This window comes from Rhinatrema bivittatum, chromosome 3 (genome assembly GCF_901001135.1).
Source record: "Rhinatrema bivittatum chromosome 3, aRhiBiv1.1, whole genome shotgun sequence".
NCBI classification, from domain to species: Eukaryota; Metazoa; Chordata; class Amphibia; order Gymnophiona; family Rhinatrematidae; genus Rhinatrema; species Rhinatrema bivittatum.
In genome coordinates, this window is record NC_042617.1 from 544,987,025 (window position 1) to 545,009,856 (window position 22,832).

The 22,832-nt window shown below is 44.0% G+C and overlaps 1 protein-coding gene across 3 annotated transcripts in view; it reads left to right on the forward strand.

The window, feature by feature from the left end:
* Window positions 1-22,832, forward strand: part of TBC1D32 (TBC1 domain family member 32) — a 661,976-nt gene that overhangs the window by 493,295 nt on the left and 145,849 nt on the right. For all 3 annotated transcript variants that reach the window (XM_029596414.1, XM_029596412.1, XM_029596413.1), the window contains 2 exons: window positions 5,620-5,728; window positions 20,646-20,739. In XM_029596414.1, coding sequence (XP_029452274.1) covers window positions 5,620-5,728; window positions 20,646-20,739 — 203 coding nt within the window. The remainder of the gene's footprint in view (window positions 1-5,619; window positions 5,729-20,645; window positions 20,740-22,832) is intronic.

Genomic DNA, 22,832 nt, shown 5'->3' on the forward strand with positions numbered 1-22,832 from the left:
ACCTGCTGGAGCTCCGAGTCAGACTAGTGGTCGCTGACTGCACCTTCCACCTGCTCAGCCATGCTTCCCTGCTCCCTGCTACTGCTCCCATTGGGACCACTGCTGCTCGCCAAATCCAGGTAGAAAGGGGAGGGGGAGCCAGGACCCCTCTCCTTAAGTACTCTTCACGGCTCCCGAGACTCCCCGTGGCGCCCAACCAATTTGTCAGCGCCGCGTGGGGAGTTCAAATGCTGCTCTCCCTCCTTGCTCTCTCACTCCCCCCCCCCCCCTCACCCCAGCGCCAAGCTGTCGGAGCACGTCCGCCATGCATGTTACAGCCAGGCAGCCCGACACTTTGGTCAGGCCGCCCTTTCAGAGCAAAGAAAATCTACTCTATTCTCTATTCCAGCCCCTTCCCTTCTGTCTTCCCCAGGGAACAGGAGAAGAGAGATGAAGCTACAACACTTTGTAGGGAGCAAAGAAAAGTCACTATTCTCCTTAATCCAACCTTTCTGCTTTTGACATTCAGGGATATTGTCTCTTGTCTGAGAGGGGGAGGAAAGGGGTGGCAACAATGCCTGGGGGCAACAAAATCCTAAATCCATTCACTCGGAATATCTATAGCAACCTGCTACCAAGTGGAAGTATGTGTGGCGATACTAACCTGTTGCATGAGATCAGTTAGAAAGGAGGTTACGTTGTAAAATGCACACAGTGTGCACAAGGCGTGGCCACACGTGTCAACTCTGAAATTTGCGCACATGGGCCTTTGAAAATGTACCTGTAAGTTCGTGCCTCAGGGTTGCTATGTGCCCATATGTTGGCACATAGCCACATATGTAGTATGTAGAAGTAGTAGGTAGAAGATAATGGCTTGGCTGTACTTTTTGCATAACACACCTTGTTTAAAATTGCTAAAACCAGATAAATGGTGGTTTCCATTTTCTGATCTAAAATTATAAATTAAAAAAAACATTTTCTTGTGGTTTTAAATAAAAATATTGGTTGTTATGGGTGGTCCTAAAATTGAGGATGGTAAGAAAGGATGGTAGATGATTATAACTTCATGCTAAGAATAATTCTGTCTAGAGCCCTTTGAAGGGCACAAGTCAGCAGATTGCATACATTCATTGATACCATCCTTTTCTTTTACCCTCCTTTTATCATTAGTGGTTTAAATATTTGACACCAATTCATTTTGTACTCCCATTTTTCATATATGACCTTAATTTGTGTCACACTCTGAGATTTTGAGATTTGTCAAGTCACCATTTCATTGAAATCAAGGCCAACATCCCTTATTGATCCCATTTGTTATTCCTTGATTTAATGTAGCAGTTCTGCTCATTTGTGTTTCTCTGTTTCAGTAGAATAGACAGGTTTTATTAAGCAAGGCAAATTATCATCATTATTGTTTATTTATGTCACACTTTCCCAGCAGAAGAGTTCAAAGCATCTTATAACAGATTCAGGCAATTACAATACAATCAGTATAGATTACATTACATAGGCTATAGTTCAGTACAAGTACTACTACGGATATAGATTCACATACCATTTAAACTTAAATGCACTGCAAGATAAATAAGGTTACAGTAAAAGAAAACAGGCTTAAATAAAAAAAATCAATGAAGTATAACAGAGTATATCAGGGACATTAGTTTGGCAAATATAAATTAGAGTAATATAATTGGGTATAGCAGCATATAAGTCAGATACACTTGAGAATATGATGTGGCAGAGATTTGATGGGCTTAGGTGGTAGGTAGTGGAAGGGTTTTAGTGAAGATCAGAAAGGTCCTTGAAATTCAGAAAGTTTGAGATTAGGGTTCACTCATTGATTCATGGTTTTGGCTATGGGCCGAAAGCAGTTAGAAATAGACAGGTTTTTGTTTCCTGAAGGTTAGGAGATCTGGGTCAAGCCTGATTTTAGGAGGTAGAGAGTCCCAGAGGGTGAGGATAGATCATAAGAAAGTTATCTTTCTGGTGCTTTAGAGTCTCATTTCTTTGGGGGCTGTTACCACTAGACAGGCCTGGGGTAGTGAGCCCAGTGGTTGGGAATGGAGATGTGTAGAAGCTGAAGCAATTTTTGAAATATGGTAGTGCTACATCCTTGAGGATTTTGAAGGCCAGGACCAGAATTTTGAATGTGGCACTTAGAGAATAGCCACTGCCATTAGCAATGGTTACATGGAATAGACTTAGTTTTTGGGTACTTGCCAGGTTCTTATGGCCTGGATTGGCCACTGTTGGAAACAGGATGCTGGGCTTGATGGACCCTTGGTCTGACCCAGTATGGCATTTTCTTATGTTCTTATGTTCTTAAGTGGGTTGGAAGCCAGTGTAAAGTTCTCAGGAATGGGATGATTTGATCACACTTCCTGATGCTTAACATCAGTCGGGCTGCAGAGTTTTGTATGAGTTGTAGCTGCTGGTTGAAATTCATAGGCAGCCAATGTAGAAGCATTGTAGTAAAATAGGCAGGATATTACACAGGCCTGTACCACTATCACAAAGGCAAGGTCACTAAAGAAAGGGCAGAGGTGGAGTAGTAGATGCCGATGGAAGAAGGCAATCTTTATTATTCACTGCAGATGTGATGGTCCATCACTTTATCTGCAGTGAGATCGTTCAATCCAATGTAGATCGAGTATATGGTTAAGATACGTTTTCCCCTGAAGCAAGGTTGTTCCCAAAACAACAGCTGTGTCGATGTGTGATTCACATTTTTGGTTTTTAATGCTGCGTGACTACATGTTTTTCGGGGAACATTTACAATATATTGTTTGAGTTGTTTCTGTTACTTTTCTGATTAGTTGGACATTTTGAACTCAATTTTTATTTGCATTCCTTAAAATAAACTTTCTAAAAATTAGGTCAATTTGGTTAATCGAACTTGGATAAATGATTGAACAGTCTGAGCTACCTCCAGGCTGTTATAGGAAGTCTAGCACTAGTCCTGGCTTGCTCACATCTGAAAGAGAGACAAAGATAAAAATATTGGATATACTTATATTTTTCTTGTTACTGTCGCCGTTTATGTGGTCATTATATTAATTTATGATCTCAGAGCCTCTATCCCATTCCTTATGTTTGATATACACAGTAGGGATGTGCATTCATTTTAAACAAATGGTACATGCAAACCAAAAAAGGCTATTTTCAATTTGTTCCAAATGAAATGAATCAAAAATCGCCTCAAATTTTCCAGTATTTTTGTTTCTTTACAAAAAAAAAAGGCTCTCTGAGGCTGCCAGCTCTCCTCTCACCCTGCAAAGAAAACCACAGGGCATGGGCCAACCTGGTTCGGGTGAGCCAAGCCCAGCCGGAGCCCCCCTGGGCCCCTCTGACTACCTGCCTCCCCAAAATTTCCTATGGCCAGGAACCTTCCAGATCCCCCTTAGTCCTTTAATAAATGGGAGCCAGGGAGGTCCCTTTGGCACCAATCTCAGGGCCAGCCAGTGCCATTTTTACAGGACCATGAATCAGGGCAGGAGCGATTAGGCATCCCTACTGCCTCTGATTTAATCCCTAGGAGGTGAATTTTAAAAGCAGGACGTGTGCCAAAAGCAGGAGATATGCACATATGTAGCACATGCGCATGTGCATTTCCCAATAATTGAATATCTCACTTTGAATGAAAAAGGGACATGGTGTGGATGGGGCATGGGTATTCCGGGGCAGGGCCAAGAGATGTGCGTCCAAGTATCTACATGCCTGGGCGTTTGCCCAGGTCCAGTGCTGCATAACTTTATTTCTGCTATGGAGGAGGTGTAAGTTTAAAAAAAAGGCATCTGTGAAGGGTTTGAGGGGTCTGGAGTAACTGGGGGAGTACAGGCTAAAGAACTGGGAGGTCTGGAGGACCTAGCTCTAGACTGGGCGAATGGTGGACTAACTGGTGAAACTGGTCAAAGCGTGGATGCGCGCTTGTTATAAAATTCCCCCATGTGCAAGGTTGAAATCTAACTTTGCGCGGATATGCGCACCCACTTTCAAAACTGGAGTGAAAACATATGCACACCTAGGCTATTTTATAACATACATATGTGCCGGTATATTATCAAATCGCTGCAACTCTGGGCGCATGCCAAAGCACACATATACTATATCGGCAGGTAAATTACAGAACAAACAAAAATAGGGTAGGAAGGTAGAGGATAGGGGTCGAGATGGAAAGGGGAAAGGAGAGGGAGGTTAGGTAGGGGATTAGAAAAGTTCCCTCCCAGCCTGCTTCTTAATTGGAGCGGACTGGAAGAGAACTGGAAAATAGGCCACGCCTACGTGTGCGAGTAGAGGGCCGCCCGCTCATGCGCACGCGGATTTTAAAATCTGGCCCGCATGTGCAGGCAGCCATTGGATTTTATAACATGCGTGCGCCGGCGCACACATGCAATAAAATTGGCGCCTCCGTGTGCACACACTGGGAACTGCGAGCATGGAGGTGTGCGCTCGGGTCTTAAAATCGACCCCCTACAGGTTTACCCATTTGAAAGTTGCCGTCCCTATGTTTAGGTGGATAAAACTTACCCAGATAAATCCAGAGGCATTCTGAGGCAGGTCTGCATTATCCGAATAACTTAGCTAGATGACACTAATATTCAGCACGATCCGAAAGTTATCCAGATAAGTTTAGTCGTGCTGAAGTGCAGTATCCTAATAACTTGGATTTAACCAGATATATTCAGTGGCATGGCTTTGAAGTTATCTGGGCAAGTTTATCTGGAAAACTTACTTGGACAGCCCGCAACTGAATATTGATCTCTATGAGGCCAATATTTATTGCTACTTAGATAAATATCCGGCTATGTTCAGCAGCCACTACTTAGCTGATTAAGTATCCAGCTAAGTAGATAGCCAGATATCATGAGTTTGGGCAGTGGTGGATCGAGGTGGGGCAACTTATCCAGTTATCTTACCTGGTAAGTTAACTGAATGTTAGAACTGCTCAATAGCAAGTCTAAATTTATCCGATTATAACTTATCCAGCTAACTAGAACTTATCCGGTTATATTCAGCAGCATAGCCATGCCACTGGATATCCCTTCTAAATTAGCTGGATTAAGTTATATCCGGATAACTTAGGTAACCAGATATCTTTGAATATTAGACCTTTTGTGTGCAAGGCTTGTCAACCTTGGCTTTTTACAGTAAACAAGAGAAGGGTCCTCTGATTCAATGATAGTTAATGGGGTATGGTATAGTTGAATTGACAGGGTTTATTGTCAGGTTTACAGTGGCTGGGACTTGCAGCCTTACCTATATGTGAACAGAGCTCTTTACCACTTTTTCCTATTAGTCACTTCTGACAGTTATAGTTTTACTAAATAATATAAGTGCATACATTTCTTTTCTGAAGCTCTAATTTATTAGGTTGTATAGAAAGAGATGTGGTCACAAATGACCCATGGTAATAATTATGCGATAGATTATATTTCACTGTCACAAGCAGAAGAAAAGGGATTCTGTTTATTTAAGTACTTACAATATGTTATTTTATAATAAAAACGAAATTGAAAAACCTGATTTACCTTTGTAATACTTTAGGTATAATCTGCAACCATGTTGTGGAATTAGTAGTTTCTTTGCTATATTTTGAAGTGAAGTTAGCAAATATTCATTAATATTTCATTTTTGTTGCAGGGATCTTATCATAGATGGACTTTCAGTAGAGAGAAACCATATTCTCATTAGAATGAATCTTGTTGGAGGACCTTCGGAACGGATTTTGCCTCCAAGAGTCTTAGACCAAGTTAGTAAAAATATAAATAAATATTAATAAAAAATGTTGCTTGCCTTAACTTCTTGACATCAATAGTTGCTAGGTCTTATTCAATATAAATTGTTTTCCCTAGGCACAGAATGGAAAAAAAAAGTCCATTTTGAAAAAGGCCTAAAGTGCTATGAGTTGTTACATGTCATCAGATATTCATGAATATTGGCACCAAAATGGGTCTGTTCCTACCTTTGTGTTTTATTTAACATCATTATTACAGGTTAATGTATTTTAGCAAACAGGTTTCTTCCCTGCTGTGGAAAGGATTTCAATCTATACATTATTATTTATGTCTACCTCTGGCAGAATTCTCAGAAGTATCTTCCTTTTATCTAATGCATTCACCCTGCTTTTATACCTCAAGCAGTATCAAACACTTGGGTCTAATCAGCATTCTCACTATGTGCTGTTTGTTAACTAGATTCTTTTGTTAAGAGGTTCACTGCTTTACACACTGTCACTCCAAGGGTTTTGATGGATATTAATGTCAGCACTGAGAAGATAGAAAACCAGATCTTTATAACTGGAACTACAGTATTTCTATCAAAAGCTGCAATTTTGTTTTCAGTGAAAAAAAATGTTACATCAAAATTGTTAGCCCTGGTTAGTAGAATAATTTATAAAAAAAATATTCCTACGATTCCTATCCCAGTTAAAAGTAACACCTTCAACTTATTTCTTGACTCTTTTCTACATATCCAAGTAGACTAATATGGCACAATTTGTTTCTAAAAAAAAATCAAATATCTATTCAACTTTCTATCAAGAATTAATTGTAGTATATTGTGTTCATTGATAATAATCAGTTTTAGTTGATACCCACATAACATTAGCAGTGAAAAGTCTTCGTATTGAAACACCCCTCTTACCCTGATGTCTCTTCTCCATTCCCCTTCTCCCCATTTTCTCACCTCCTCCCATTACTTATCTCACTCCTCCTTCCTTCACCATACACCTCTTCTTTGTCTCTCTCACCATTTTTCTCCCTCAACCCCTTTCCTCTCCCTCTCCTGCTTCTCTGTCTCCAGTACTTTTCTTCTCCCTCAACTCCACCTCCTTTTTTCCTCATGATGACCCCAGCCTTCCATCTGTCTTGCCTCTTTCCCAACCTGACCCCAGCACCATCCCACATCTCATTCTTCCACTTAGTTCCTCCTGCATCTCATGGAAATTAATCTAGCCATCCAAATGACTTTTTGTTCCATGAGACCTGCCTTCTCTCGTTTGCAGATAGGATTATAGGTAGTGCTGGGGAGGAGCCAGCTGTCACAGTAAATGTGGGCACCAAAGACAAAGAAAAATATAGGAGGGAGGTTCTGGAAGCCAAATTTAGGATTTTAGGTAGAAAGCTGAAATCCAGAACCTCTGAAATGCTCCCTGTTCCACGTGCAGGTCCCCAGAGGCAGACAGAGCTCCAGAGTCTCAATGCGTGGAAGAGACTATGGTGCAGGGAAGAGGGATTCAGTTTTGTAAGGAACTGGACAACCTTTCAGGGAAGGGGGAGACTTCCTAAAGGACAGGCTCCATCTTAACCAGAGTGGAACCAGGCTGCTGGCGTTAACTTTTAAAAAGGAGATAGAGCAGCTTTTAAACTACAACAAGGGGGAAAGCTGACAGTCACTCAGCAGTGTATGGTTTGGAGGAATGTATCCTTGAAGGATACTAATGAAACAGGAGAGTTAGGGCATCCCAACAGAGAGGTTCCAATAAAAGAAAAAGTAGTCCATGTGCCTATAAGTAAAGAATCACTTGAGCAAAAGAATTCCAAATTATCCCTGACAACTGAAAAGCAGTGCCAGTGCCAGAAGTCTAAGAAGTAAGATGGGAGAGTTAGGGGTAGATTTTAAAAGGTGTGCGCACTTCCCAGTGTGCACACATGGACGTGCCAATTTTATAACATGCGCATGCTGGCGCATGCATCGTATAAAATCCGTGGGCCGCACGCACATGCGCACTAGATTTTATAATCCACACATGCATGTGCAGGCGACGTGTGCAGGGGGGGCCTAATTTTGTAAAAGTACACGCGGTGATGAAATCGGTCCTTCCCCCCTACCCTCCCAGTCCATTCCAATTAAGGAGTGGACTGAAAGGGAACTTCCCTACCCCCCACTCCCCCCCTACCTAAATCCCCTCTCTCTTCCCTTCTCCTCCCCACCCCTTTAACCCATCCTAAATACTTACCATTTTTTTGTTGCACTACATATTGCTCCCCTGGAGCAGAAGTAGTTTGCGCACGCCAGCCAACTTCCGACGTTCGCTTCCCCGGGACAGTGGCTAATGGCTGCTGTCCCGGCCGGCCTCTGTCCCGCCCCGCCCCTCCCCACCCAGACCACACATCCCCAGTCTGCCCCTTTTTCAGGGCCTGGCAATCATGCACATATTATTATTTATGCTCGTGGCTAGGCCCTTTTGAAAATGTGCGCGGTGCGCGCAGGGACAGCCACATGCATAAGTGACAATATTTGTGCGCGTGGCCAATTAAAAATTCGGCCATTAGTCTATGGCAGTGAATGATGAGACAGACATAACTGGCATGTCAGAGCACTGGTGGAAGGAGGGTAACCAATGGGATAGAGCTATATCAAGGAACAAATTATATCCCAATGACAGGGAGGATCAACTTGGTGGGGGTGTCAAGCTTTATGTCCAGAAGGGTATAGAGTGCAACAGGATAAAGATCATATAAGAGACTAAATGCTCAGAAGAATCTATATTGGATAGAAATGCTATGAGAAATCAAGGAAGCTAAACAATTTGGCAGTGCAATAATAATGGGAGATTTCAATTACCACAAGGTCAATGGTGCAAGTAAAGAGATCAAAATTCCATTCACTGAGTATTGAAGAGTTTATTAAACATTAATCAAGTTCATCAATTATTTAGTATGGCAACTCCATATCGGTAATAGCAAACATCTATGTTATACGTCCCCCGACACGGTCCCGTGTTTCGCGGAGGCTGCATCGGGAGGGACCCAAAAGAGTTTATTCATATCTGAAATGTAACACAAAGTAAACTAGTGAACAGAAAAGGAAAAACTGCCCAAACTATAATACAATTACAAAAGACTACTAAAATTGCACATACCCATTCCAGTCTTCTCAGGAGCGCACTTACCCTCCGGTCAGAACAAACATTTAAAGAGACAGAAAAAGGCGCGAAAGGGAACTCTCGTGAGAAATGTTTACAATCAGCAGACATGCACCTGTTTGATGGGGTCATGTACCTGGGAACAACACAGTATGGTTAATAGAACAGATACCATTCAATATCTTTATTAAGACCAAACGGAGACACTGTGTTTAAAGTGTAAATCCATCGCTGCTCCTTCCTACCGAGAATACCAGAGAAGTCACCTCCCCGCGCTGGGGGCGGGACAACCTCTAATACCGAGAAGGAGAGAGAGTCAATGGAGTGGTCAACCTGGAGCCAGTGGGACACTAGAGGTTCGTCAATTCTGGAGGATCTTATATTAGAGCAGTGTTCTATAATCCGTGGTTTTATCATTCGAGATGTTTTTCCCACATACAGCAGTGGACACGGACACCATATAGCATAAATAACGCCTTTTGTACAACAATTGGATTGAGAATGGAGTTTGAACACACGTCCAGTCACAGGGTGTATGAATGTAGTAGCCGATTGTGTATGTTTGCACATAGTGCAGTGCCCACATGGTGTGTGCTGACCGCTTGATCTTATCACAAATTGTGCCACAGGAGCTGTGTGCACCAGGCGATCTCTAAGGTTGGTGGCTCGTTTAAAGGTAAATCGTGGGGGGCCGTGCATGAGATTATTCAGCGAAAGGGATGACCAATGTCTCTTCACCATCTTCGCCACGGCCCTCCCCACAATGGAGAAAGGGAGAATACAATTGTAAGTCACATCCTCAGATGATGTGGAGGGTGTAAACAGCCAATCCCGTTGTGTATATAGAGCCCGCTTAAAGGCTCTTTTAATGACTCGCACCGGGTAACCCCTTTCCATGAAGCGGTCAGTTAGCCTGTTGGATTGGACCAGGAATTCCTGTCGTGTGGAACATAGCCGACGGAGTCGCAAAAATTGACCCGTGGGGATATTGTCCCTCAATGCCCTCGGATGACAGCTCTTATAAGATAGCAAAGTATTGCGATCAGTGTGTTTCCGAAAAAGGGATGTTTCAAAATGATCACCTACCCATAAGACATTGATGTGTAAAAAGGATATAGAGGACGGGTGAATGCAGTAATTGAATTGGATATGAGTGTTGATCATATTAATCCAATCCAGAAACATGAAGAATTGAATGTCCGTGCCTGTCCATATGACGAAAATGTCATCAATATAGCGTAGCCATACATGGATGAATTGATACCAGGTGGATGAATATATATTTGTCATTTCATATTCAGCCATGTATAGGCACGCCAAACTTGGGGCCATTGTAGCCCCCATTGCGGTGCCCTTAACTTGCTGATAGAATACGTCCTGAAACTGAAAAAAAATTTTTGTTAATGCTAGTTCGGCAAGTTGCATTAGGAAAGAGGTGGTAATTCTCTGTGGTGGCGGACGTGTGTTCAAATATTTCTCAATCACTATCAGGGCCTCATTTTGGGGGATGTTTGAATATAGAGATACTACATCGAGTGTGATGAGGAAAACCATAGGTTGAGAAACCTGAAGAGCTGATAAAATGGTCAAAAAATGAGAGGAGTCTCTTACATAGGATTTTATCTGTGGAACCATGGGTTTCAAGAAGATGTCAACGAACTGTGATAAAGGTTCCAATACAGATCCAATCCCGGAAACAATCGGGCGTCCCGGTGGTTTATCAAGGGACTTATGGATTTTTGGGAGAATATAAAATAATGGCGTAACCGGGTGTGATGGGGTCAAGAATTTGGCCTCCTTCGGGGTAATAATGTGTGCCTCCAAAGCTGACTGAACAATTGCCTGAATGTGTTGGCATAGTATAGTAGTAGGGTCTGAAGATAGAGGAGTATAAAAAACCGTGTCCCGCAATTGTCTGAGAACTTCTACCACGTAATCTGTTTTATTAAGCACCACTATCCCTCCTCCCTTGTCTGCTGGTTTTATAACTATCAAGGGATCTCGAGCTAGGGACGTTAAGGCCGTAGCTTCCTCTTTCGTCAAATTGTGTCTAATGTATTGATGTTGTGAACATATCATTGATGCATCATGACATACAAGCCTTTCAAAAGCCCCTAGCAAAACATCCCCCACCCCCGGGGGAGTCCATTTCGATTTCACTTGCACCACAGAAGTATCAAGGGACGGAGGGGAGTTCTTGAAAAAGAGTTTCAATTTCAAAAATCGGAAAAACCGGTGTAGGTGAACCAGAATGTCAAAAGCATCCCCCTTCCGTGTGGGTACAAATGAAAGTCCATACTGTAATACAGTTAATTCAATTGACTGGTAAATGTAACATCAGGACATGCTAGAGATATAAATTTCCTAGATGGAATAAATGACTGCTTCATGGAGCAATTGGTTTAGGAACCAACGAGAGAGGGAGCTATTTTAGATTTAATTCTTAATGGAAAGCAAGATTTGGTGAGAGAGGTGGTGGGGCTACTTGGTAAAAGTAATCATAACATGATCAGATTTGAACTAATGACTGGAAGGGGGACAATATGTAAATCTGCAGCTCTAACACTACATTTTCAAAAGGGAAATTTTGATAAAATGGGGAAAATAGAAAAAAGTGAAAGGTGCAGCTGCAAAGGTTAAAAGTGTACAACAGGTGTGGACATTGTTTAAAAATATAATCTTAGAAGCACAGTCCAGATGTATTCCAAACATTAAGAAATGTGGAAAGAAGGCAAAATGATTACCGGCATGGTTAAAAGGTGAGGTGAAAGAGGCTATTTTAGCCAAAATAAATCCTTCAAAAATTGGAAGAAGATCAATCTGAAGAAAATAGGAAAAAGCATTGTGAAGTTAAGTATAAAACATTGATAATGAAGGCTAAGATAAAATTTGAAATGAAGTTGGCCATAGAGGCAAAAACTCATAATAAAAACTTTTTAAAATATATCCGAAGCCTTTGAGGGAGTCGGTTGGACCGTTACATGACCAAGGGGTTAAAGGGGCTCTTAGAGAAGAAAACTCCATTGCAGAAAGATTAAATTAATTCTTTGCTTCTGTGTTTACTATTATGGATTATGGGAAGATACCAGTTCCAGAGATGGTTTTCAAGGGTGATGAGTCAGATAAACTGAGCCAAATCACTGTGAACCTGGAAGATGTAGTAGGCCAGATTGACAAACTAAAGAGTAGAAAATCACCTGGGCTGGACGATATGCACCCCAGGGTTCTGATGGAACTCAAAAATGAAATGTAAGATCTCTTAGTTGAAATTTATAAACTATCATTAAAATCATCCATTGTACCTGAATACTGGAAGGTGCCAATGTAACCCCAATATTTAAAAAGAGCTCCAGGGGTGATCCTAGAAACTATAGACCAATGAGCCTGCCTTCAGTGCCAGGAAAAATAGTGGAAACTATTCTAAAGATCAAAATCACAGAGCAGATAGAAACACATGGCTTAATGGAATACAGTCAGCATGGTTTTATCCAAGGGAAGTCTTGCCTCACAAATCTGCTTAATATTTTTGAAGGGGTTAATAAACATGTGGATAAAAGTGAACTGGTAAATATAGTATAATTGGATTTTCAGAAGGTGTTATACAAAGTCCCTCATGAGAGCCTTCTAAGAAAACTAAAGTCATGGGATAGGAGGCCATGTCCTTTCGTGGATTACAAACTAGTTAAAAAACAGGAAGAGAGAGTAGGATTAAATGCTCAGTTTTCTCAGTGGACACAGTAGAGTGCCTCAGGGATCTGTACTTGGACCAGTGCTTTTCAATATATTTATAAATGATCTAGAAAGGAATATGACGAGTGAGGTAATCAAATTTGCAAATGATACAAAATTATTCAGAGTAGTTAATTCAAAAGTGGATTCTTATAAATTGCAGGAGAACATTGCGAGACTTGAAGATTGGGCATCTAAGTGGCAGATGAAATTTAATGTGGACAAGTGCAAGGTGATGCATATAAGGAAAAATAACCCATGCTGTAGTTACACAATGTTAGGTTCCATATTAGGAGCTACCACCCAGGAAAATGATCTAGGCATCATAGTGGATAATACATTGAAATTGTCGGCTCAGTTTGCTGTGGCTGTCATAAAAGCAAACAGAATGTTAGGAATTATTAGGAACAGAATGGTGAATAAAATGGAAAATGTCATAATGCCTCTGTTTCGCTCCATGGTGAGACCACACCTTGAGAACTGTGTACAGTTCTGGTTGCCGCATCTCAAAAAAGATATATTTTCATTGGAGAATGTACAAATAAGGATGACTAAAATGATAAAGGGGATGAACAGCTCCCCTGTGAGGAATGGCTAAAGAGGTTAGGGCTGTTCAGCTTGGAAAAGAGATGGTTGAGGGGGGATACAATAGAGGTCTTTAAAATCATGTGAGGTCTAGAATGGGTAAATGTGAATTGGTTATTTCTCCTAGGACAAGCAGGATGGTAGTGCTCATACATGGGTGACATCATCAGATGGAGCCCGGCATGGAAAACTTCTGTCAAAGTTTCTTGAAACTATGGCTGGCACACTGAGCATGCCTGGCATGCCACTATCCCTGCGTCCATGCGGGATCTCTCTCCAGTCCTTTTTTTTTCCACGGAGCTATCGTCTCGCAGATGTGGAGCTCATACTTTTTTCGGAAAACATGAGTTTTTCTTTGCGATTTCATTTGTTTTTTTCCTCCACTAGGTCTCTCTCGGGTTCCCATCAGATTCTTCTCAGTTGGTGAGTTTTTTCACTTCACCCATAACCATCGGTTGTCATGCTCTTGCAGACTCTGTGCACTTCATGGCTGCCTCGGGCTTTTGCCAATGCCCCCAGTCCCCCTGGACTATGTCCCTAATGGATCCACATGAAGTGTGTATCCTCTGCCTGGTGGTGTCACTCGATGGCTGCGGCTGTATATTGTGTGCTCAGATGACCCTGAAGGGCCATTGGGCTAGACTGGACAAAATGGAGCAAGTATTTAGCTCAGGCAAGTTTGAGCCCTCTACTCTGGCATTGGCACCATCAATGCCCAAAGACAGAGGGGAAACAATCACCCTTATTCTCACAGGACAAGAAGGATGGTAGTCCTCACATATGGGTAACATCACAGGATGAAGCCCAATCACGGAACACTTTTGTCAAAGTTTCTAGAACTTTGACTGGCCCCTACTGGGCATGCCCAGCATGGCACCAACCCTGCAGCCAGCAGGGGTCCCCCTTCAGTCTTCTTTTTTCCACGCAGCAGTAGCCACGCAGTTAAGGAGCTCCACAGAGATTCCTGACAGGAATTTTCCTCACGGAATTACTACAACTTTTCTTACCCCACAGAGGTCCCTCCTTCAATTTTTTCAAGCCTCGGTACTCCGGTAAGTTTTCTACCCGTTTTCGGTTGATTCCTGTCGAGTTTGGCCCTCGCGGCCTACTGGCCATCAACCGTACCGCGGCTCAAATTTTTCATGGCCATGGCGTCTGGGTTCCGTCTGTGCCTGGACTGCAATCGCACCATGTCCATAACAGACCCTCATAAGGTCTGTGTAATGTGTCTCGGATGTGAGCACGATGTCCTGACCTGCAACATATGTGCCCTAATTACACCAAAAGGTCGCAAGGTCAGAATGGAGAAGATGGAACTTCTCTTCCGTGCTCAAACCCCGACGCCGTCGATTGCATCGATGTCGTCAGAACCGGCACCGTCAACTTCGCGCCAGTATTGACCACCGACCGGTGACCGTCTGGCATCGATGGCTTTTCGGCCTTCAACCACCTCTACTCCCCCTCAGGACTAAGGGATCGTAGAGAGAAACATCGACACCGACATCAGAAGTCTCGGACCATCGAGGGAGCGAAATCATCGACCTCGCCATCGTCCGAGCTGCCGTCGAAGAAACCCCGTCCAGAAAAGGCACCGACCTTTTCGGCAACCGGGTCACTGAGGCAACCCTCACCCGCGACTCCTCCTTTGACGGTGGTCCCTCCTGCTATGCCTCTGCCTCCTTCTTCTGTTCCAGAGCTGGGGCTGCTTGCTCCAGGTCTCTGAGAAGAACTGGATCGGCTGGTTCAGGAGGCCATTGACAAGGCCTCCTGAACCAGCCAGCTCCTGAACCATCGACTCCAAGTTCCTCTGGCATGACACCGGTACCGATCGTGGAACCGACCACTGACCCTATTCCGGTAGCATTGGCACCGCTGCTCTCGAGGATGGAAGCGCTAATTGCCGCTTTTCCACCGATGGATCCCGGGTCACCGATGACTTCGGTGCCCTCTCCTCTTACCTTGTCATCGGGAGAAGAAACACCGTTCCGCATCCCTCCATCGGGAGTCCTACCGATGCCTCAGCCATCAATGCCAATACATCCATCAGCGCCACCGATCCATCCATCGATGCCGATGTGTCCGTCAATGCCACCGATCCATTCATCGATGCCCTCGATGCCTTCATCGGTGGCTCCAATTACTCCTTCGATTCCTTCGGAGCCTAGACCAGGACCTTCAGGGATTCCACTATCTTGCCCCCTTCGGGCTCCTAGAGGGGCAGGTGCTGATCCCTACGATACCTGGACTGATGATGACTTAGTTTTTGGGTACTTGCCAGGTTCTTATGGCCTGGATTGGCCACTGTAGGAAACAGGATGCTGGGCTTGATGGACCCTTGGTCTGACCCAGTATGGCATGTTCTTATGTTCTTATGATTCTTCACCAGACACCGATGACCTGCCTTCACCACCTTCTCCTACTGAAAGCAGAAAGCGTTCTCCTCCAGAGGAACTTTCCTTCATAAATTTTGTGAAGGAGATGTCTGAATTGGTTCCCTTCCAATTACAGACCGAACAAGATGACAGGCATCAGATGATGGAGCTATTGCAATTTCTGGATGCTCCCAAGGAAATAACCTCCATCCCTATTCACCAAGTTCTTCTGGATCTCCTCAAAAAGAACTGGGAATACCCTGGCTCTGTTGCTCCAGTCAACAGGAAGGCTGACACCACTTATTTGGTACAGTCAGCCTCAGGTTTTCAAAAACCTCAATTGGATCACCAATCTGTGGTTGTAGAATCTGCCCAAAAGAGGGCAAAGAGATCAAAACCCCACACTTCCTTTCCCCCAGGCAAGGAGCAAAAATTTCTAGATGCCATTGGTCGCTGGGTCTTCCAGGGCTCAATGCTCATCTCCCGAATTGCCTCTTATCAGCTCTATATGACCCAATACAACAGAGTCTTATTTAAGCAGATACAAGACTTGCCCTGCCTCAGCAGTTTCAAGATCAGCTCCAAACCCTAGTAAGTAAGGGTTTTGAGGCGGGCAAGCATGAGATAAGATCATCTTACGATATCTTTAGCACTGCTACCAGGGTATCTGCAGCTGCTATCTTGGCAAGAAGATGGGCCCAGCTCAAGTCTTCGGACCTTCGCCCTGAAGTGCAAGACAGATTATTCAACCTGCCCTGTGTAGGAGACAATCTGTTCGGTGAACAGATTCAACAAACGGTGGCGGAACTCAAGGACCATCATGAGACCCTGAGACAGCTCTCTCTGATGCCTTCTGAATACTCATCAAAACAGCCTTTTTGAAAAGACACTAAGACGTCTTTCTTCCATCCGAAGAAATCCTACCCGCCACCGGCTAGAACTCACTCCACGAGACCATTTCAAAAAACCCAGTCTCGTCAGTTACGAAAACAAAAGCCGCAAGCAGCTCCTCAGCCGGGCCCTGCTTCCGGTTTTTGACTCCTGCATAGAGAGCAGCAGCCAGCTTCCACTGCCTCACATACCAGTGGGAAGTTGATTGTGCCATTTCAACAGCAGGTGGCACTCAATCACTCAGACCAGTGGGTCCTAGCGATAATCACTCAAGGTTATCATCTCAACTTTCTCTCCATCCCACTGGATTCCCCACCTCTATCGACTTGGAGAACATCCGATCACTCCATCCTTCTGGAACAGGAAGTCTCCCTCTTTCTCCAGTCCAAGGCAATAGAACCAGTACCCTACTCTCAGCACGGCCTAGGGTTCTATTCTTGGGGAATAGGGTTCTATTCTTGTGAACCCAGCCTAATCCCCAAGAAATCGGGATGCATTCGTCCAATTCTGGATCTACGTGACCTCAACAAATACCTCCATCGAGAAAAGTTCAAAATGGTAACCTTGGGTTATCTTTAGTCTCTTCTACAAAGAAGAGACTGGCTCTGCTCTCTAGACCTCCAGGATGCATACACTCATATTGCAATAACTCCATCTCATCGCAAATACCTGAGATTTCTGGTAGGCCCCAAGCACTATCAATACCGAGTGCTTCCATTCGGCCTCGCGTCTGCACCATGAGTCTTCACAAAATGTCTCGTAGTAGTTGCAGCGTTCCTCAGGCCTCAAGGTGTTCACGTCTACCCCTATCTAGACGATTGGTTGATCAGTGCTCCCACTCAGCAAACTGCTCTGTCGTCCCTACATCTTACCTTACACACTCTGATTTCGCTAGGATTTCTCGTCAACTACGGCAAATCCTACTTAGTCCCATCTCAAACCTTATCTTTCATAGGGGAAGACTTGGACACCTTGCAGGCAAAAGTTTTTCCACCTCGACAACGAGCTCTCACTCTCGTCTCTCTCGCACACCAGCTGCAGTCTCAACGCTACATGACTGCACGCCGCTTTCTCATCCTACTGGGACACATGGCGTCCTCAGTTCAGGTCACCCCAATGGCCTGCTTAGCCATGAGAGTCATGCAGTGGACTAAGGTCACAATGGACTCAATGCATTCAGCCCCTATCGACCATTGTCCACGTCACCGACTCACTCTGTCAGTCTCTCGCTTGGTGGAAAAATCAGATCAATCTCCTCCAAGGCTTGCCCTTCCAGGCTCCAGACCCTCAAATAACTCTCACAACCGATGCTTCCAACTTTGGCTGGGGAGCTCATGTGGCCAATCTGCAGACACAAAGAAGCCAAACACCAAATCAATTTCCTGGAGCTTCGAGCAATCAAATATGCTCATTCTGATTCAGACCGACAACCAGGTGGTCATGTGGTACATCAACAAACAGGGAGGCACGGGCTCCTACCTCCTGTGTCAGGAAGCTGCGCAGATATGGGAGGAGGCCCTCTCCCACTCAATGTACCTAAGGGCCACCTACTTGCCAGGAGTGGTCAATGTGTTGGCAGACAAGCTAAGTCGCACCTTTCAACCGCACGAGTGGTCTCTCAACCCCTCAATAGTGGACTCGATCTTCCAACAATGGGGTTAACCTCAAATAGACCTCTTTGCGTCACCTCAAAACCGCAAAGGAGAGAACTTCTGCTCTCTCACTCGCAGCCAACACTATCAGCCAAGAGATGCGTTCTCCCTCTCATGGGCAACCGGTCTCCTATATGCATTCCCTCCACTTCCACTTCTCTCAAAGACTCTCATGAAGTTACGTCAGGACAGGGAATCATGATCCTGATTGCACCTCTCTGGCCACGCCAAGTGTGGTTCCCAATACTTCAGGACCTCTCCATTCGCAGGCACATTCCTTTGGGAAAGGACCTGCTTCTGATTACGCAAAACGACGGGTGCCTGCGCCACCCCAATCTTCAAACCTTGTCCCTGACGGCATGGATGTTGAAAGGTTAATCCTTCAGCCACTTAACCTTTCTGAATCAGTTTCCCGTGTCCTGATTGCTTCACGGAAGCCTTCCATGAGAAAATCCTACCTTTACAAATGGAACAGGTTTCAGTCATGGTGCTTTTCTCAATCCCTTGACCCCTTTGCCTCTCCAATCACGAAGTTTCTGGACTATCTCTGGCACTTGTCGGAGTCAGATCTAAAAACGTCCTCCATCAGAATGCATGTTAGTGCGGTGGCCGCCTTCCATAAAGGTGTCGGGGATGTTTCCATATCAGTACAACCCCTTGTAACATGTTTTCTGAAGGGCTTGCTTCACCTCAAGCCCCTTCTTGGGACCTCAACCTGGTTTTGGGTTGGCTCATGAAACCACCATTCGAGCCTCTCCAATCCTGTGAACTTTGCTATCTCACATGGAAAGTGATTTTCCTATTGGCAATCACTTCGGCTCGCAGAGTTAGTGAGTTACAGGCCTAGTTACCTATCCGCCTTACACTAAACTTCTGCAGGACCGGGCAGTACTCCGCACTCACCCTAAGTTCTTACCTAGGGTAGTATCAGAGTTTCATCTCAATCAATCCATTATACTACCTACCTTTTTTTCCAGGCCCCATTCCAATCCAGGAGAACAGGCTCTGCATACCCTTGTCTGTAAACAGGCTCTAGCATTCTACCTATACCGTACAGCTGCCCACAGGAAAAGCACTCAATTGTTTGTCTCTTTCCATTCCATCAAATTAGAGCAGCCTGTGGATAAGCAGACTCTCTCCTCCTGGTTAGCGGACTACATATCCTTTTGCTGTCAGCAAGCAGGCATTCCACTTCAAGACCGTGTTAAAGCACACTCTGTGAGGGCCATGGCGACTTCAGTAGCACACCTACGCTCGGTGCCGCTTCCTGACATTTGCAGGGCTGCCACCTGGAGTTCTTTCCATACCTTTACAGCCCACTATTGCTTGGACAAGGCCGGAAGACAAGATTCCATCTTCGGCTAATCTGTCCTGTGTAACCTATTCATAACTTGACGTACCAACACCCTTCCGCCTGCCCGGTAGGGTTTGGATGCCGTCAGCCAAATTTCACCGCAGTCCTAGTGCCTTGCACACCTGGTACATTTGGTGCATACTCGGACATCCTCAGCTCGGTACTCACCCATATGTGAGGACTACCATCCTGCTTGTCCTGTGAGAAAGCAAATGTTGCTTACCTGTAACAGGTGTTCTCACAGGACAGCAGGATGTTAGTCCTCATGAAACCCGCCCGCCGCCCCACGGTGTTGGGTTCGTTACGTTTTTTATTTTATTTTCGGCACTTCCTGTAGCTTTTTAAACAAGACTGAAGTGGGACCCCTGCTGGCTGCAGGGTTGGTGCCATGCTTGGCATGCCCAGTAGGGGCCAGTCAAAGTTCTAGAAACTTTGACAAAAGTGTTCCGTGATTGGGCTCCATCCCATATGTGAGGACTAACATCCTGCTGTCCTGTGAGAACACCTGTTACAGGTAAGCAACATTTGCTATCCTTTGGTTACCACCCCTCCCCTGAAGCTCTCAGATAATAGAAAGGCTAGGGGGCACTCCATTATGTTAGCAAGTGGCACATTTAAAACTAATCAGAGAAAATTATTTTTCACTCAACTTACAATTATACTCTGGAATGTGTTGCCAGAGGATGTGGTTAGTGCAGTTTGTGTAGCTGGGTTTAAAAAGGTTTTGGATAAGTTCTTGGAGGAGAAGTCTATTAACTGCTATTAATCAAGTTGACTTAGGGAATAGCCACTGCTATTACTGGCATTAGTAGCATGGGATCTACTTAGTGTTTGGGTACTTGCCAGGTCCTTTTAGCCTGGATTGGCCACTGTTGGTAACAGGATGCTGGGCTTGATGGACCTTGGTCTGACCCAGTATGGCAATTTCTTATGTTCTTATGCATGGGAGCCTCTGTTCAGCCCCTGTGCCACCAGAGCCAAAGGTGTGCTCCCACACTGCTGGTCAATCGTGCAGATAGGCCAGCATTATGCAATGACTGAATGACAGAACTGGGAAACATTATATAGAATAACTGGTAATTTGGCAATAATTCTGACATTTATTGAAGTTATACCTTTCAAGAAATTAATCATGCATTTATTTTACATCTGATTGAATGATGTAGAAAAACCGAGAGTGTACCCGTGATGTAATTTTGTATGGTCTCTTTTCCTAGGGCAGTGACCCATATTCTTGGCCGATGTTTACATCATGCCCTTTGCCAAAATGCTACCTCTCAGAAAATCCTAGAAAAGCTGATGTCAAGCAAGGTAAAAGATTTTTAAAATTTGGTATTAGCATAGTTCCTAAGGGATAGGTATTTGCATCACTAAAATTGTTATAGGCAATTATGCAGTAGGCATTAATGCATAGCCTAGTTTTAGATCCCAGTAGTGAGGTTAGACACTGAATTGATAAAGTGTTCTTTCCACTCCAGATATTGGGCTTCTTCAGGATAAGTTTAAAGAATCTTTATATGGCAATATAGAAAACTTTTATATGCCTGCTCTGTTGTAAAGAAGACATTTCATTTTCTAGTTCTGCCACTTCAGCACCTTTTGCAAGCATTTAACAATCCCACTTTTAAAATTACAAAAAACTATTGTTTCTTCTATTCCCTTCTTTTCTTTGGAAACTCGTTTCTTACATAAGCTATGTAAATACCTATAATACCTGAATGTAATCCTCTTTTAAATGTCTAAAAGATGAAATATAAATCAAATAAGTATATTGCTGTTCATCAATGACTGCATTTGTAATTTTCAATTGATATCCTAAATCACATAGTTGTTTAATTGAAAGGTAATATGCAATAAAAATTTTCTCAAAAAACAAATGAATCATGCCTTACCCTTGTGGGTGGCATGATTGTAGCCTGGCGCTGATTGGATGCTTTCTAGAGCTTTCCTAAAAAGTGTTTACAAATAATTTGGGGCATGCATGATAGTTCCTGAAGCACGCAGTATACCTCAATTCATTTTTTCCTGTATAATTAAAGAGATGTTTTTTGTTTCATTGCACAGTGGTTCCCTGCTCTATCCATGCCTTTGTATCAGTTTTTCTGCTTTTACATAGTAAATGACGGCAGATAAGGACTGAAATGGCCCATCCAGTCAGGTGTTCAAGATTGTAATTGCCGCTTTGTGCAGGTTACCCCCTTGCCTTCTTGCTTAAGGATGTAACTGCATCGGCTCTAGGATGTCGCCAAGGGCAATTAAGTTCCACAAGATGAGGCTTTAGTAAGATGTTAAAAATCTAAAGAAGACTAGATCCACACTGAAACAGCAGCAAAGTCAAAGCCAAAGGACTGTCAAATTGCACCATCCACTAGAGGCACCGATAAGCAGAAAGAAATGTATACTCCAGCACAGAAGCGAAGGATAGGCCTCAGGGATTCTAATAATATTGCTGTCCCAGCTTGCATCAAGCTCTAAGCACTCAAGCACAGATTCAAGAGGACATGGAAACAGTGCCAATCCCCTTCGATACACATCTCCAATAACCAGTGAAATCTGGATGCTGCTCTTTAACCCCTAAGGTTACTGTATCTGGAGCTTAATCTTACTTCCTGTCTGTCAAGGGCAGCAGGGATCTAACCCAAAGTCCTGAATGTTTGTGACCAGGGGATCTTATTTTGCAGTGGAACCACAAGATCTCTGATTCACCAAGAATCCTGTAGAAAATACTAAGTGAAGCAAAGATAGGAAGGCTCATGTCTGGATGCTCCCTATTGAACCAGCATCGAGTGTGTTCCAAATTGAGAGCAGTATATAAGGAAGCTCATACTGGGTCAGACCAAGGTCCAAGGTCCAGTGAACTGGAAAAGTCTCCGGCATTGAGAATGCAGTCTTCCCCTTCGCTACTGGTGTGAGTGGCACTTGCCATTGTCCTTTTGTAATGTCCAGGGTAGAGATGAACTGGGCTGATTGCAGACTGGGCTGATTGCAGACACTCAATCAGCTCATTCACTCAGGGCATCAGGTATGCATCAAGTTTTGAGACCTCGTTGAGCTTTTTTAAAGTCAATGCAGAACCTTATGGTGCCTTTTGGCTTCAGCATCATCACTATGGGTGAGGACCAATCCTCTGTATCGCCAAGCTGAAGCATCTCCTTCATTTTGGTCTCCATGATGCAGCACCTGGCCTCAGGAATTTGATAGGGTCGATGCCGCACAACAACTCCAGGAGGTGTAATATGTCATGCTGCACCAGGTGTGTATGACCCATTAGGTTTGAGAAGATCTCCTTGTTTTGCTTCACCAGTTGCTTTAAGTCAGCTGTTTGTGCAGTGGACAGCTACTATCCAAAATGAATCTGGGTTTGGTCCACTTCAGGTTTGACCTCTGGACCAAACTCCTCTTCT